At 35.7% G+C, this 18565-nt stretch overlaps 1 protein-coding gene across 11 annotated transcripts in view; it reads left to right on the top strand.

Annotated features, from left to right (window-relative positions):
• The window catches only part of MYO9A (myosin IXA), a 290323-nt gene that overhangs the window by 107954 nt on the left and 163804 nt on the right, over positions 1–18565 (top strand). For all 11 annotated transcript variants that reach the window (XM_064382198.1, XM_064382203.1, XM_064382199.1 and 8 more), the window contains 3 exons: positions 2291–2407; positions 5603–5737; positions 14619–14740. In XM_064382198.1, the coding sequence (XP_064238268.1) occupies positions 2291–2407; positions 5603–5737; positions 14619–14740 (374 nt within the window). The remainder of the gene's footprint in view (positions 1–2290; positions 2408–5602; positions 5738–14618; positions 14741–18565) is intronic.

The following is an 18565-nucleotide window of genomic DNA, read 5'->3' as shown; positions in this document are numbered from 1 at the left end:
TGCCTACACTTATGAGGAGGGAATTATATAGAACTTGTACCCCCAGGGGATGGGAATCTTGAGGGCTATCTTAGGTTTTGGTCACAAGCTTACCTGCAGGAGTGGATGTAGAGAGATGAGTTCGGAGGCTGCAGTAGTGAGAATGGTATTTGCTTTGTGTACAGTGGTGACATATTGATAGGGAGAAATGTACAGATTTAAAAATAAAAGAATTTGATGATTAAATCAGCAGGACCTTGTAATGACTTGAATAATAGGAAGCAAGGCAGAAAAAGGAGGTATCAAGTATGAGTCCTACATTTCTGGTTTACACAGCTCTAAGAATATTGGTACCCTTCAGTGAAAGAGGAAACACTAAATGAGATCTTGTTTGGGTGGGATAATATTACTTGGTATTTAGGTTTATTGAGGTTAAGCTATGAAAGACGGACATGCATTTCAGAGAAGAGGGCTGAGTATAAAATTGGGAGTTACATATTGTATTGGTATGTCTGGATTCTATGACTATGGTATTTATAAAAGTGGCACATTATATAAACCATAAATGCTGTAGTTAGGCTTTAGTTTTTATCTTAGTCTGAAGGTCTCTTTTAACTAAAAAATTCAACCCATTCATAAAATTTAATAATGTTTATATGCTTATTCTGTGTCTTATACTTGTTGATTTAGTTTTAAAATATTGTACTTTTCCTGAATTTTATCAGATTATCATTTTCCTTTTCTTTCTGGGGAAAAAAATACAGTGGTGTTCTATTACATTTTCTTTCTTTCTTTTTGTTGAGACAGAGTCTTGCTCTGTCACCATGCCAGAGTGCAATGGCTTGATCCTGGCTCACTGCAACCTCTGCCTCCCAGGTTCGAGTGATTCTGCTGGCTCAGCCTGCCGAGTAGCTGGGATTACAGGCGCCCGCCACCATGCCCAGCTAATTTTTGTATTTTTAATAGAGACAGGGTTTCACCATGTTGGCCAGGATGGTCTTGATCTCTTGACCTTGTGATTCACCAAGCCTTGACCTCCCAAAGTGCTGGGATTACAGGTGTGAGCCACAGCTTCCGGCTTTATTATATTTTCATGCCATTGTTGCTTTTCTTGATAGTTAGTTCACCTTATGCTCAGAATTCACACCCAAGGATTCAGCCATTTGCATATTAAAAATATTCTGAAACTCTACAACAATGAAAAGTATACAGGTTTCTAGTGTTGGAGATAGGAATTTGGTACCAGTATTCTTTCTGCTATGTAGTCAGTTATTTTTTGGTCTAGAAACTTGAAATTTTTTTTCTTTGATATTCAGAAATTAATTCATCACCTATGTGGTAGCTTGTAGTATTAACTTATTTTTACAGATGTGTAAGCAGTAGCCTAAGAGTTTAAGTAACTTAGTCCCAATTATGCAGCTAGAATAAGTAGAAAAACTAGAATTGGAAGATAGTCATGTTCTTAATCATTAGTCTCTATTTTCTTTATACTTTCTAAACAGAGTTATAAATATATACCTGAATATACAAGATTCAAAATAAGCCCCTAATTAAATTGCTAGGATTTATATTCTTCTAAGTGCCAAGACTCAATTCTGTAAGACATATGCCCCACCCTCCCCCCTTTTTGGGTAAATTTATGCTTTCTAAATGGTTAAATTCTTTGTTTTTTTAACAATAATTTTGGACTTAACAGGAAAATTGAAAAGATGGTATAGAGAATTTTTATAAACTTGGAAAGCTTAGAGTGAGGAAGAAATAAATTTTGTAACTACATAATGAAGGAATTGTTTCTCTCTTTGAGGATGGAGTAATTCTAGAGGGTATACTATGCGTGACAAGCTGAAGACAACTACCAGTGTAATTGCGGTTGTATTAGTGTATCTTTTAAGAGGGTGATTAGGATTCCACAGAAACTGATGGGTTTTTGCTAATAGATTTACTCTTCTGCCTGGAATACTCTTACCCACTTTAACTGGCAAGGTCATTTGTTTGTAAACTTCCAGTTATATATCTTCTTTCCTAGGGGAAATATATATCCCAATTTCTGGTAAACATGTTTTAACTAAGTGACCTACATTTTGTTTCTCTTATCTTTCATGGCAGTTTTAGCCTAGATTCTCTGAGTGTGACTATTTGAATGAGTACATAAAGAAAACATCAATTACAGGTTTTTTCCTTTGAGAGAAAAATTAGTTTCAAATTCAGAATAGTAAGTTTCTTTCTTGAATGAGAGCAGAAAACTTTGTTATAGGATCTTAATCATATCATTGTCAGTTCTACATGCACATGTAATCCTTTTGTTTTTCAGGCTGTGACAGTGAGGAACTCCATGGCTAAGTCTCTATATAGTGCCCTGTTTGACTGGATAGTTTTTCGAATTAATCATGCACTCCTGAATAGTAAAGATTTAGAGCATAATATCAAGGTAATGATACATTGGATTATAGTATGTTTTCCCCTGAAAACTATTTTAATAAACTAGTTAATACATGAAATTTTAAAACACAGAATTATATAGAATAAGTAAGGAATCGCTTTTATTTGTTACTTACTACCCTGTTCAGAAGAATTGTTCTCTGTGTCTTTCAGACCTTTTTTCTTATGTGTTTTTACCTTTCAAATGTGTATATTCAGAGTTGCTTTAAAAAATATAAATAGAATCATGCTCTCTGTATTCTTTCAAACATGTATATATTTTTTACCAAGTATCTCTTGAAATATTTTCTGTATTATTATATATCTGGACCTTGCTATTTTAAAAAATGTTATGTAGTATGATGTATACCATAAATCCATCCATTAAAAATATACTATTTTTGTTTTATTGTTACAAACAATGCTGTAACCAATATTCTTTTACTTATCTTTGTGTACATTTATCTAGGATAAAGTTCCCAAAGTGGGATTGCTGGGTTTTTGTTGTTGTTGTTGTTGTTTTAAAAAAAAAAAAGATGGAGTCTTGCTCTGTTGTCCAGGCTGGAGTGCAGTGGCATGATCTCGGCTCACTACAACCTCCACCTTCCAGATTCAAGCAGTTCTCCTGCTTCAGCCTCCTGAGTAGCCTCCGCAACCATGCCTGGCTTATTTTTGTATTTTTAGTAGAGGTGGGGTTTTACCATGTTGGCCAGGCTGGTCTTGAATTCTTGACCTCAGGCGATCCACCTGTTGCGGTCGCCCAAAGTGCTAGGATTATAGGCATGAGCCACCATGCCCGGCTGATTGCTGATTTTAGGGTTAGATATATTTAAAAAATTTGATGCTTTCCAAAAAAAAGTGTACACTTTCATCAGCAGTGTGTGAAAGCACCTGATCCCCTACACCTTTGCCTACATTGAATGTATCAGTATTTACATCTCTTAATCTGATAAGGGGAATGGTTCTATTTTATTGCATTATTTTTAATAATAGATAAAAGCTCAGCATCTCTTCATGTTTTCTCCGTTTTTTTCTTCTTTCCGTTTTAAAAAATTTCTTTGCGTTATTTTTGTTTTTTATTTTGTCTTTTTCTTACTGCTTTTTATTTTTGTTTTAGTTTTGAGACTATGTCTTGCTTTTTTCGCCCAAGCTGAAATGCAATGGTGCGATCTCGGCTCATTGCAACCTCCATCTCCTGGAGTCAAGTGATTTTCCTGCCTCAGCCTCCCAAGTAGCTGGGATTACAGGCACATGCCACTACACCTGACTAAGTTTTGTATTTTTAGTATAGACGGGGTTTTACTATGTTGACTAGGCTGGTCTTGAACTCCTGACCTCAAGTGACTTGTCCCCCTCGGCTTCCCAAAGTGCTAGAATTACAGGTATGAGCCAACATGCCTGGCCTACTCCTTTTTAGAATGCATTTATTGTGGATGTTTGTGGAGACCCATAGTTTGATATATATTACAATTATTTTCTGTCTTATTTATTTACTTTTAAGATTTGTTTATACTACTGTTTGTGATTTTATGTTGTAATTTTTTTGCAGTTAATTCTGTCATTTTTCTTGTTTTTAATTTTGTATTTTATATATATATTTTACGTGAGGAAGGCCTCTTCTAGCCCAAGATGATAAAAAATTTTTTATGTTTAGACTTTTTTTAACTAGAATTTATTTTTAATATGGCAGATTATAGGTATGTAATCATTTCAGATCTAGTTGTATTTTCTCGACAGCCTCTGTGGACTAGTCTACCTTGTCATACTGATTTAAAATGTCATCTTTTTTATTTAATTTTATTGCCTTAAATGTAAAATTGCTCTTAACGTTAATTTTTCATGCTTCAGGTAAACTCACAGTCATAAAAATTAAATTGTAATCTATCAAATTTATTTATTTTTGAAGGATATTTTCATTTTTTTTAAGGGCCTAGACTTGGCATAATTAAACAAAATACTCTTAGTACAGGCCTTTTAAAAGATCTTACTATTTATCATTTATTATATCAGTTTGCCCATTGTATCATCTCTTAGCACACCAGTGGAGAAAAATTATTTTCATTTAACTGAAGTTGTAATACAACTGTATTTCTGAATGGTTTGGGGTGGTAAGAAAAGTGTTTATATGCAGATATTAGAGCCAAATCTACAGTAAGAAGTTAGATTTTTCCTAGACGTGAAATAGAAAAATAAGCATTTATGTTGTGTGTTCTACCAAACAGCTAAAAGATTTGAATGTGGTTGACTTTAGGGAGCAGACCTTTATGATGATGCAGGGATTGCTGTCTTTTTTAAATCATCCTTTTAGCACTATTCAACATTTTAAACCTTGTGCTTTTTTTTTTTTAATCAATGTTTTTAACTTTAAGAAACCATATGTTCCAGCCAGGTACAGTGACTCATGCCTATAATCCCAGCATTTTGGGAGGCCGAGACAAGTGGATCACCTCTACTCAGGCGTTTGAGAACAGCCTGGCCAATTTGGTAAAACCCCATCTCTACCAGAAATAAAAAAAATTAGCCAGGAATGATGCTGCACACCTGTAACGCCAGCTGCTGGGGAGGCTGAGGCAGGAGAATCTCATGAACCCCAGTGGCAGAGGTTACAGTGAGCTGAGATCGCACCACTGTACCCCAGCCTGGATGACGGAGCGAGAGTCCATCTCAAAAAAAAAAAAAAAAAAAGTTCTGATATCTAGTTTCACTCAGTCTTCATGAGGTTGTTAAAATATACTAGCTTGGTTCTTAATGAAGAATTCCATTTTTTGGGGATGTAGAAGTCAAAATAGGAAAAATTGCATGGTCTTCTTGGCATAGTCAGGAGTAACTTTCCTCTCCTAATCCTTCATTTAAACAACCTTTTCATTTCCCCACACTCCGTTTTTTTTCGTTCCCTTTTGGATCTTAGGGATTTCTGAGATTTATTAAGATAACAGGTCACTAACCTTGCTTCATACATTTCTGTAATCTATAGATTATATTTATTAACAGTTTAAATGTATTCTTATAATTAGGATAAAAGTAAGATCAAGAGAACTAAAATACTTTTACTTCATGATATACTTAGGTTGAATACTGGCCAAACACAATCCCTTGTGCACTGCTTTACAAGAATTGAGCATTGATTTGTTACTTATATTGTGGATATTTTTCATTGAATACATTTAAACATTACTTTTAACCAAAACTTTCTCTTGTTTTACAGACATTGTCCATTGGTGTTCTTGATATTTTTGGGTTTGAAGATTATGAAAATAACAGTTTTGAACAGTTCTGTATTAATTTTGCTAATGAACGTTTACAGCACTACTTTAATCAGCATATCTTTAAATTGGAACAAGTGAGTACCTAAATATATATACACTTGTCCCCCATCACACATATCTTTGAGTCATATTCATAACAATTCACTTTATTTTTTCACACATTTTATTGATTTATATAGTATTTATATTAAATATTGAAATGTGCCTTTACAAACAGGAATAACAAGTAAATTGGCTTGGGAACAAACACAGTTGCCTCTTTGTGTATGTAAACTCAGTTGATGGGGTTATAAATGTATGAGATACAACAGAGTAGTCTGGTAGCTTTAATTGTTTATCATAATATCAGTTCTAATATTAAGAGAATGGAGAGCACATAATAAGCATTTTAAATCTTGTCTTTCAATACAAATATTGTGGTCCACATATCATTGTCAGCAGATGACAGAGGTTTTATAGTCCCCAAATAGATTTGCTGACTAGGCACAGTGGCTCATACCTGTAATCCCAGCACTTTGGAAGGCCAAGGTGGGTGGATCTCTTGAGCCCAGAAGTTAGAGACCAACCTGGGCAGCATGGCAAAACGTCGTCTCTACAAAAAATATAAAAATTAGCCAGATTTGGTGTTGTATGCCTGTAGTCCCAGCTACTCAGGAGGCGGAAGTGGGAGAATCACCTGAGCCTGGGAGGTGTAGGTTGCAGTGAGCTGTGTTTGAGCCACTGCTTGCCAGACTGGGCAACAGAATGAGACTGTCTCAAAAAAATTTTTTTTGCTTATATATGCTTATTTGACCGCATCTTTGTTGTTTTTGCTGGGATGTGTGTTTTTTTAGAGTTGAGTCTTCTTGCTCTGTCACCCAAGCTGAAGTACAATGGCATAATCTTGAATCACTGTGTCGACCTCTCACAGTCCTCCCACCTCAGCCACCCAAGAGCTGGGACCACAGGTGCACATCACCACACCCAGCTAAGTTTTGTTTTTATTTTTGGTAGAGACAAGATGTCACTCTGTTGCTCAGGCTGGTCTCAAACTCTTAGGCTCAAGTGATCCTCCCACCTTGGCCTTCCAAAGTGCTGGAATTAACAGGCGTGAGCTACCACGCCTGGCTTGGAATGAACCTTTGAATAAAAAGATGTGTGTATTTGTTTTGTTTTTATTGCTGGTGTTGATTTTTTTTCTTCTTTTTGCTTTTTCTTTCACACAGGGGTTTAGAAATAATGGTGTTGATTTTTAATTGCTACCTTGGGCTTGGTCACTGTGTGTAATGCTAAGTACAGTCAATGGGTCCTCCTTATCTTTGAGTTTTACATCCAAACATTCAACCCATGGCTGATACGAAACTACTGATACAAACCGGCAGATACAGAGGGCTGACTGTACTAAGCCATTTTATATAAGAGACTTGAGCATCTGTGGATTTGATATACACAGGGGGTCCTGGAACCAATCCCTTGAGGATATGGAGGGCCAGCTGTATGCTTGTTTGATTGCTTTGGTCTCTTAGTTCTGAGATGGAATAGAGGAGCTTATTAATAGAATCTCAAGCCAACACAGAGTGTAGATACAAAGAACCAGAATGGTGTGGAGAGACCAAGATAGGTAACTAGATATTTCTTGTGAGAATCTTGAGATTGATTAAGTTAGTATAAAAAGAGTGGGCTTTCAGTTTCTATGAGAATTATTAGGGTAAAGTGAGATTAAAACAAAATGTGGGCTTTGTCTCTAAACTAAGGTTGAAATCAGTAATAGGTTTACAATGTACCCCAGAATTTGTGTATGAGGACATAGGCAGACACAGGTTTCATAAAACTCAACTCAAGGGAAATGGTAAGAATAGAATGAACAGAAATACAGTAGCTAGCAGGTCGACAGAAAAGGGGGAAAAAAGATCTTTACATCATCAAGTCTCCTGTCATTGGATCTTGTTGCTCTCTGTCTTAGCTTTTAAAAAAAGTGCCTCTAGTTTGCTTAAAGGATATAATGACTGGTTAACAATGGAATGGCAATATTAGTCCTGGCCAACTTGATGAATGCTTAAGGTTTTAAACACATAACCTTTTAGCTAGATGCTACACTAGAACTTTGGAAAGATTATATTGTTATAATACTAGCTACCACTTATGAGTTATGTAATGTTACTTATCAGTCAGTACTGTTTTGATATTGTAGTTTTTCAGATTTTGTCTAAAGCTAGTATTCAATCCTTAACACTCTGGCTCTGTAATGTTTTCTTTTAACCAAAAGCTAAGCTGGGATTGCCATGTAAGTCTCTTGATTCAGTCCAAGGCTCTTACATAAATCATACTAAATTAATATTCTTTATCCCTTACAAATAAATATATGTGTTAGAAGGGTGAGGGAATGCATTTTGTTGTATAGGTTTTATATTTTACAGAGCAGAACATCAGCTGCTCTGTGGATCATTGAACAGAAGATTGGTTAAATTGCTTTTGAAGAAGAAAAGCATTCTTTATTGTAAACTGAAATTATTCTTACCTTTTCTAGAAGTCTAGATTAGACAGAAAGCCAGAAGAAATGCCTTGGCCATAAACATATTATATAAAAATAAAACCTTAAAGTTTATGGAAACTATGTTCAAAACTGTTTGGAAGATGAGTGATTCTCATTTACTTACTACCCTGAATGTCAGAGTTTTGGCCAATGCAGTGCAGTTAGGGATCAGAATCTTGTTAAGTGTCTTACTTATATGTACATCATTGGGAACTGGTATGAGATGGGTACTCAGTGATTATTTGTTAAGTTCAGTTGAGTATAAAATCAGTTAAGGTAAAAATTATTTAAAAAGATAAAGTATCATAGGTACATTTGTAGGAAAAATCTTGAATATGATGACTGTGGTTTCTTTCTAAATTTTGTCCAAAAGAAGTACATATGCACATAGGACAGGAAAGAGATGTAATAATTGCCATATGGTAAATGCTATAATCAGATATAAGATAAAGTAGTTACACAAAGGATGAGGTTGATTGGAACTACCTGAAAGCTGCAAAAATTTCCCAGGGTTGATTATGGTATATAGTTCCAACAGTGAGCTGGAGCTCACTTTATTGTCAATGGGAAAAGATATTTTAGGCAAAGGTAACATTATACACATTGTACTTAAAACTGTGGACTTACATGTCATGCAGAGAAGATTAGAATTTTTCAGACAATGAGAAGCTATTTGAAGTATATTTTAGCGAGGACTTTAATTGGACTGAAGAGCAGTGAACTGGAAAAAGGAGAAAAATCTGTGAACTAGTTGAAGTATCGTCATGCATGACTTGATGAAGATATGTTCTGAGAAATGCATCATTGGGTGATTTTGCTGTTGCATGAACATCATCCTGTATTTATACAAATCTGGTGGTGTAGCCTACTACACACGTAGGCTGTATGGTATAGCCTGTTGCTCCTAGGCTACAAACCTGTACAGCGTGCTACACTGAATATTGTAGGTAATTGTAACACAATGGCAAGTATTTATGTATGTAAATATATCTAAACATAGAAAAGATACAGTAAAAATATGATATAAAGGAAAAAATGGTATGTTTACATAGGGCACCTACCATGATTAGGGCTTGCAGGAGTGAAAGTTACTCTGGGTGAGAGGTTGGGTGAGTGGTGATAAAGGCCTAGGACATTAGTGTACACACACTACTTAGACTTTATAAACACTGTACACTTAAGTTACACTAAATTTGCTAAGTTTTTTCTTTTTAAGTTTTTCTTTAAATTAACCTGAGCCTACTGTAATGTTTTTACTTTATAAACTTTTTTACCTTTTTGACTTTTTTAGTAGCAGTTTAAAACAAAAACATATTGTACAGCTGTACAAAAATGTTTTCTTTATGTAATTATAAGCTTTTTATTTTTTAAAAACTTTCTTAAAAGCAAAGACACATACATACATATTAGCATGTATACAACATATTACCATATCATATTAGTATAGGCTTACACAGGGTCAGGATCAAGACGTAGGTGGACATTATGAATTTTTCAGCTTCATCATAAGATTATGGAATCACTACTGTATTTGCAGTTGGTCCTTGACCGAAATGTCATTTTGTGGCACATGATGACAGAATCACTGGGTGAGTGATTCTGAATCCTGAATCAAGGTAGTGATAGAGACCATAATGTAGAATAAGAGATAGGCCCAAAGAGGTTTCAGATATTTGAAAGTACACCCATCCCTTGGTATTTGTGGAAGATTGAGTTCAAGACCTCCCTCACCGCCTTGCAAAGAATACCAAAATCCACAGATGCTCACGTCCCTTATATAAAATTGCATAGTATTTGCACATAACCTATACACGTTCTCCAGTACTCTTTAGATCATCTCTCAGCTTCCTAATACATTGTAAATGTTATGTAAATAATTGCTATACTGTTTATAAGTTTATATTTTTTATTGTATTATTTTTATTTTTTCTAAATATTTTTAATATGTGGTTGGTTAGATCTACAAATATGGAACCTGTAGATACGCAGGACCAATTGTATGCTTTCTGTTATTATTTGTATTACTGCCCTCTTTTTTCTTTTCTTTACTTGCTGAGAATTATCCTTCATCTTATTGATTCATCAGTAAATTGAACAACAGTTGTGTGCCAGGCAGTGTGCTAAGCATAGAAGATAGAAAATTTAAAGTGCAGGGATCTTATTTAAGGAGCTCATAATCTTGCAAGTTTTTGTTTCATCCATTCTACTTCTGTTGTTGTCAGACTAGAAACTTTAAATGATCCTTACCTTGGAGAACTCAAAAGAACTCAACAACATATATTTGAAGGCATTGGAGTACCTTCGAATAAGTTTTTCAGAGCCTAGACTATAAGAAATAAATCTAGGGAAGTGAGCCCAGCATTTGGGTACTGCTTTGTTTCTAGAGACATTTCCCTATTTTTGTAGTGTTTCTGATTCTAAAAGGGCCAGGCTTGAGAGTATGAAGACTTGAGCAGAGTTTTCTCCTGATTCAAAAGTAAGGAGGAGGCCCTTGGTAATTCCTATAGGCTTTAGGTTGGGACCCCCGAAGGGTTACATCTTAGACTTAAAAGTACACCGGAAGTAAATCTGTCATCATAGGGACTGAAGGCCAGTTTAAAATCATCTCAGTTCCCAATTAGGTTTAAAATAAAATAGAATTTGAAGTATTCTTAGCCTCCTGCCAAGAGCAGATACAGTGTACACTAGAAGAAGTTATCTAACTGCTAAAATTACCTTTACAATTTTTCATATATAGGATTCAGTACTCAGTCCAAAACAGAGAGAAAGAGACAGAGACAGACATACATGGAGGCAAACCAGCCTGAATATAAACCAAGAGAAATGTGGCCGGGTGTGGTGGTTCATGCCTATAATCCCAGCACTTTGGGAGGCTGAGGCAGGTGGATCACTTGAGGTCAGGAGTTCAAGACCAGCCTGGTCAATATGGTGAAACCCCATCTTTACTAAAAATACAAAAAATTAGCCTGGCATGGTGGCACATGCTGGTAATCCCAGCTATACCTGAGACTGAGGCAGGAGAATTGCTTGAACCCAGGAGGTGGAGGTTGCCACGAGCTGAGATCGTGCCACTGCACTCCGGCCTGGTGACAAAATGAGACTGTGTCTCAGAAACCAAACCAAACCAAAAGAAATGAGATAATAGTACCACAGTGAATCCAGCCAATGATATTAGCAGACATGGACTTGAAAGTAACTATGCTTTCAAGAAATTTTTAAAAAATGAGGGACACTATTTTTATTAAAGAACTGCAAATTACTTTAAAAAAATCCCAAATTGGGGAAAACGTAGAACTAAAAAGTACAATGAAATTAAGAAGACACAGATGGTTTTTAATAGTAAGATACAGGTTAATAAAATTAGTAAATTGGAAGATAGACCAGAAGAAAATACTGATCCTAATGAATGAAGATAAAAAAAATAGACTTACACTCTAAGACCATAGTGAAAAGATCTAACATATGCCATAGGAATTTTGGAAAGATGTGTGTGAGAGACATAGAGTAAGTTAGAAGCCATATTTGAAGACATAATGGTTGAGAATGTTCCAAAACTGTCAAAAAAAAAAAAAAACAACAAAACAAAAAAACCCAATAAGCATACATTTGAAAAGCTCTAAGAATCCAAGGCATGTTAAATACAAAGATAGTTATACCTAGAAAATTACAGTAAACCAGAGACAGTGAAAAAAGTCTAAAAAGCACCTAGAGGAAACAAAAGACTACAGATGCTGCTTTGGATGGTAAGTTGAAAATATTTTAAGTAAAAAATGCATTTAATACACCTACTAAGGGTCACAGGTTGATATAGCCTACCTTAAGTGTGCTCAGAACACTTGTTCTGAGTTTTGCCTACAGTTGGGCAAAATCATTTAGCACACCTATTTTATAATAAAATTATTGAATATATCATGTGCTAAAAGATCAAAATTCAAAGTATGAAGAAATTATGACAGTTCAACACCATTGTAAAGTTCAATCATCATAAGTCAGGGACATCTCTATCTTTAAAGATGCAACAATAAGACTTGTCAGTCAGCCATTTAGTGGAAATAGGGGAAGCTAGGAGACAATGGGATTTTTTCCTTAAAACTGAAGTATGTTGTTTAGGCAGTAAATTATTACCGATTGTAGCTCAGGTGCAGGAAGGAATGAAGAGCAATGAAAACTTATAAAAAAGTCAAGGTAGGGCACAGTGGCACGCCTGTAATCCCAGCAATTTGGGAGGCCAAGGCGGGTGGATCACTAGGTGAAGAGTTCAAGACCAGCCTGGCCAATATGGTGAAGCCCCGTCTCTACTAAAAATACAAAAATTAGCCGGTATTGGTGGCGGGCGCCTGCAGTCCCCGCTACTTGGGAGACTTAGGCAGGAGAATTGCTTGAACCCAGGAGGTGGAGGTTGCAGTGAACCAGGATCGTGCCACTGACTCCAGCCTAGGTGACAGAGCAAGACCGTGTCTCAAAAATGAAATAAAATAAAATGTCATTGAATCTAAATGAATATTAACTAAATTAGACAAAGTTAAAAGTAACTTTTATGGTTTAAATAGAACTATTTAGGCCAGGTATGGTAGCTCACACCTGTAATCGCAGCACTTTGGGATCCCCTGAGGTCAGGAGTTCGAGACCAGCCTGACCAACATGGTGAAACCCTGTCTCTACTAAAAATACAAAAATCAGCTGAGCATGGTGGTGGGCGCCTGTATGTAATCTCAGTTACTCAGGAGGCTGAGGCAGGAGAATTCGCTTTAACTCAGGAGGCAGAAGTTGCAGTGAGCCAAGATTGTGCTGTTGTACTCCACCCTGGGTGACAGCGAGACTCCATCTCAAAAAATAAAATAAATAAAATAAAAACAGAACTATGTACTGTTTAACTAGAACTAAAATACATGACAATAATAGCATATAAATTAGGAGTAAATAGAATTTAGTACATTCTAAGATCTTTGTATTAAATGATAGGTTACCGAGATACTATTTCTGTTAGTGGTAAGTTAAGGATACATGTTTTCTAGCATTGCCAAAAATAGTAAAAGAATATAAAACTTTTGAAAAGGTAATAGGATAAGTAAAGTAAAAACGCTCAAACAGTTCAGAAGAAAGCAAGAAATAAAAGAAATGCCATGAAAGTCAGACAAAGAACAAGTAGTAAGATGTTTGATTTATTCTCACAAATACAAAGATTGCATTAAATATAATTGATTCGTTGCTCCTACCAGAAGCTAGATTGTCAGACTGGATATCATACAAAACTAAACTGATTGTTGCTTATGAGAGGCATTTAAAGTATAAGTATATCGAAAGATTAATAGGCTGGGTGAAGATTTAGCAGTCCTTATAAAAAAAGTAGTTATAGCTATATTAATATCATATTTTAAGCATAACTAGAGATAAAAAGGAATATTTAACAATGCTACCCTTTAGAATGCTAAAGGGTTTCTTGGGAAGTGTGCAGTCCAAAATTTATAAGTATCTGATAGCATAACCTTGAAATATAGAAACAAAAATGAATAAAACTCGAAGAAAAATACATTTGCAATCGTAATGTAATGTTTTAACATATCTTGCTGACTTGCTGATAGAGTAAGTGTTCAAAAAGTTGGTAAGGATATCGATTTAAAATATCTAGAGGATAGTGCATTTGTGGGCATCCATCTCTGACTATCCTTCAGATCAGAATGTCAGTTTCTTGTCCTTAGGCCTGAAACCTAATCAATTAAGGATATAGAATATTTAAAAATCAAATATGTAAGTGGTATGCATAGAACACTGCATCAATTTCTGCAGAATGTACTTTTTTTTTCCAAGTTTGGATGGAATATTCACAAAATTTGTTTATATCCTGGACCATAAAGCAAAAGTCAAATTTCCAAGGATTGAAATGACAGATTTTAATACTATCATAAAACAATACCTGAAAACCAATAAGTAAAAGATAACTAAAAATTACCTATGTGATTAAAAATTAAGAAATATTATTTTAAATAGCCTAGAAGTTGGACAGTTAGAAAATATATCGTACTTAATGAACATGTTACATATTAAAACTGTGGAATATGGCTAAAGCCATACTTAGAGGAACATTTTATAGCTCTTAGAAGATTTTTGTTGAAAATTAGTGATCCCTGTCAACAGTTGGGAAAAAAGTCAGCAAACTAAACCAGAGGAAAGTAGAAAAAATGAAATAATACAGATAAAAGAGGAAATTAATAAAAGTGAAAACAAATATACCATGGGAGAGGATCAACCAAACCAAAAGTAAATCTTTCAGAGAGCTAATACTATTGATGAACCCCTCAAAGAATTCATCGGAGAGAGAGAGACAGGCAGAGAGGGATATAAATAACCAAAAGTATGGTAAAAGCTTTTCAATCTGTATTACCCTATCCCTATTGTTTTCTGCAAGATGAATAAGTTGTTATTTTGTTTTTTGGTTTTTCTAGGAGGAATATAGAACCGAAGGTATCAGCTGGCACAACATAGATTATATTGATAATACCTGCTGCATAAATCTTATTAGCAAAAAACCAACAGGACTGCTTCATCTTTTGGATGAAGAGAGCAAGTGAGTGTAATTTTCAATTTTGTTATTGGCTGTTCTGGCTTTTTATGTCTTTTTAAGTTTAAACTTTTTTCTTACATTACCAAATAAAGAGCCAAAGGTTTTTTTGTGTGTACAAATTTTTTTATATGTGTATGTTTCTAGGTAATTAGGATGGACTTCATTACTTGAATTCATTTTTTTAAAGTTCTTCTAGATTTATTCAATACACATTGATGTTAAACTTGTTGACTTTTTTTTTTTTGGTTACATGTTTTTCTTTGTAAATTGAGTTTTGTATATGCGATGTGTTTTCAGTTTTCATGTTTAGCAGAAAAGAATATCGTGATAGGCTGAATGTGGTGGCTTACACCTGTAATCTCAGCACTTTGGGATGCTGAGGCATGTGGACTTAGAGACCAGCCTAACCAACATGGCAAAATCCCATCTGTACTAAAAATACAAAAATTAGGTGAGCGTGGTGCACACGCCTGTAATCCCAGGTACTCAGGAGACTGAGACTTGAGAATCGCTTGAACCCAGGAGACAGAGGTTACAGTGAGCCAAGATGGTGCCACTGCACTGTAGTCCAGCCTGGGCAACAGAGCAAGACTCTTGTTTCCAAACAAAACAAAACAAAAAAATAATGTTATGGTAGATTAGTAATGTCTATCATGATCATGTTTGTAAGTGGCAACATCTGCCAATTATTTACTATTCCTCATTAACACTGTTCAATATAACAGTTAAATATATGCTTCAGAAATAATGCTTCAGATAGCATTCTTCAGGATATTCTCAACAATCTATAAAATATAGGTGATTATCCTAAGAGATGGCAAATCTAGAATCGGAGAAACTGAGATGAGGAGGTTGTGAGGTTTTTTAATGACTCTTTAGTAAAATATTTAGAAACAATTCGTTTACCTGATTTCTAGTTTAATGTAATCCTCATTAAACAGGATGGAAAGTATTAGGGATTTACTGTTAGAGGTAAGATGATTGTGTAAGGTTGTAGAATAGAAAACTAGCAGAAAGAAGACTGCTAACAGTTTAGAGTCACTCTAACCTACTCTATCACTAGTCAACTTCTGTTAATCTAAAGGAATCAAAATGCTGTTAACACAAGTAAAAAGTACCTTAATTTTCTGTCCAGAATTTTGTAAAAGTTTCTTGCATTACTATGTATGCCTCAACATTATTATTATCTCATAAAATTATAAGGTTAGTAATTCACTGTTTGTATACCTTACCTGTGGTATATCTTCAGTTGGGGAGGCTTTATAGGTAATTTTGATACTCAGTGTTGAAAACCATTGTGGTTGATAGTGGAATGATAAGCAGTTGTTTTGGTTTGAGGAATTTTATAGTAACAAAAAAAGGGTTTAAGAAACTATCCAAGAACAAAGATTATATATAAGTAGGAAATGGGGTACCTAAGATTCAAACCTGTCAGCTGTTTTTGACTAATAAGGTTATACTTTGAATTATTATATTGATTTCCTGTAATATTTAGGTGTTAGAGTCAGTAGTGCAGGATTTGTATCCCATTTTCATAACTACTGTTATAGAAAAACTCTCAAACCATGTTTTTTGTCTACTCTCACACCACAATAATCAACATATAAGACTTTTGTGACCAAATGTGTGTGGTGTTTTTCCCCACTGACAAGCAGTGGACACCAGCTGGGTATCCTTTAATTCAGATTTGACACTGTCTACCTGAAGGTAACATCAGATCCCATGGATTGAGGGCTTAGTTCCCAAAACTGCACCCCACCCTACCTTCAGACACCAGCCAAATAGTCCATGCCTCCAGAACTTCTGACCAACTAGCTTCTCCTTGAGTACATTTAATTTGCCAGAGTGACTTGCAGAACTCAGGGAAACACTTATATTTATGCCAGTGTATTGTAAAGGATGTTGCAAACTAAACAATGACGTGATGCATAGGGACGAGGTGTGAGGTAAGGAGCACAGAGCCTACATGTCATCCCTGGGTGTACCACCCTCCAAGAAACTCCCACATGTTCAGCTATTTGGAAGCTCTCCAAATGCTTTTTTTGGGGGGTTTTTATGAAGGCTTCATTACATAGGCGTTATTGACAACTAGGTAGAAATGTGATTGGACAAAAAGTATGATATCATACTAATAGACTGAGTGGGAAACCCAGTAAGGCCTGTTTGTCCAGATTCTTCTTGGTCTTTCTGTGCAGCATTCTTTCCTTCAGAGTAATGGGGCAGGACTCTTTCTGGAATGATGGTCTTTTGATCCACAATCAGATTAGAGGCCTGCCTTGGGCAGGTAAAAGGTAGACAGGAGAAGGTTAGAGAGAGAGAGAGAGAGATTCTGTTTCCTGAGGCCTGCTTCCGAGACTTAAAGCATCCCAACATTATAACAAAAGATGACACCGAGGGCTATGGTATTTATAAGTCAGGAACCAAGAATGAGAACCCCCCCTCCCACACACACACATACACACACACACACCATATATATATATATATATTTATTTATATATATATAAAATTATGTCACAGGCCACAGACTTTCAAACATGGATCCTTTATATCATGAAAAGAATATACAACTCAAACATACTGCTACATTACTAGAATCCCATTCAGTCATTAGTAATTATTCCAGTTCATCATCATATTGTATGAGTATATCCCCCAGGGAGAGAACACTCAAGTTTGCAGGCTTCCTTTCAGTCTTGTCAGATTCCAAAAGCAGGAGTAATCTCAGCAAACACCTTTACCTTTCGAGCATCTTTTATAACTGAGCTAAAAGACAGTGTCATCTCTTGCTCTGAGCTTCTTTAAATGTGTTAATGTTGGATTTCCCTCAATTTATTATCCACTTATTCATATCTTTACCCTCAGCTACTATTCCTCCTCTCCATTAGTTCCCAACCTTTTCCTCCTATGGAGGGCACATGAAGAAGTGCCGCTGTGCTGGTTTAGATTGCAGACAACAATTCTAGTCTAGCAAGTACCTCCTCCTCAGTCCACTCCCTTTTAGATAGGGTGAATTACATAGGTGCAGAACTAGTGAGCTGTTTTTATGGCCAGGAAAAATAGTTACATTCACTCTTAGCCCCAATTTTGCTACATAGAGTAAAGGTGCAACCCACCCCCATCATGCCCTTAGGATTTTTGACTTAAGATTTAAACATGTAATTACAGTTTCTCGTTTAGAAATCATCCTTGCTTCCAGCACTTGTAGTTGCAGCCCTGGTCCTAGGATGACTGCAGCTGATAGGGGAGAGAAAAAAAGTTTTTTGTTTTTGAGGTCATCTGGGAAAGAAAAAAAAAAGTTACAGTTTTTATGCCAGTATACTCCGTCTCTGGCAAGAATTGGATAGTCATACCAGCATCCTCTCCAACCCCTCTTTCCCAGATGAACCAGAAAAACAAGAAGAATCTAGGGGATGCTCCTTTAGTCTCACTCATGCTGAGCGTGAGCAGATATTCATACTCATGAAGGCATGCAAGCCAGCCCTTCATTTTTTGATCTTCCCCTGTTTTAGACAACCAGTGTTTTAATTGCCAATTCTACTTCTCCATCAAACTGTTACTCTGAGGAGGATATTTTTTTCCTTTGCTGGACATTGTAGGCTGTACAATGGGTTTCTTGTTCTGAAACAATGATGATCATCCAAATCTGTGCAATATTTTCTGTTCTTTTTTTTTTTTTTTTTTTTAATGGCACCCTCAGCATTTGCATTTCCCACTGGGTAAGTAAAGCTCACTTCAGTCAGTGACTATTCCTGTCAATTTGTAGCCCCCCAGGGCTACCTGCATCAGTCTCACTTACCATCTCAGTTCAGGGTCTTCCCACCAGGG

The sequence above is a fragment of the Aotus nancymaae genome, unplaced genomic scaffold (assembly GCF_030222135.1).
Source record: "Aotus nancymaae isolate 86718 unplaced genomic scaffold, 86718_ANA_hifiasm-v0.15.2.pri h1tg000003l, whole genome shotgun sequence".
In the NCBI taxonomy this organism is placed as follows: domain Eukaryota; kingdom Metazoa; phylum Chordata; class Mammalia; order Primates; family Aotidae; genus Aotus; species Aotus nancymaae.
This window is presented reverse-complemented; position numbering and strand designations above follow the sequence as displayed.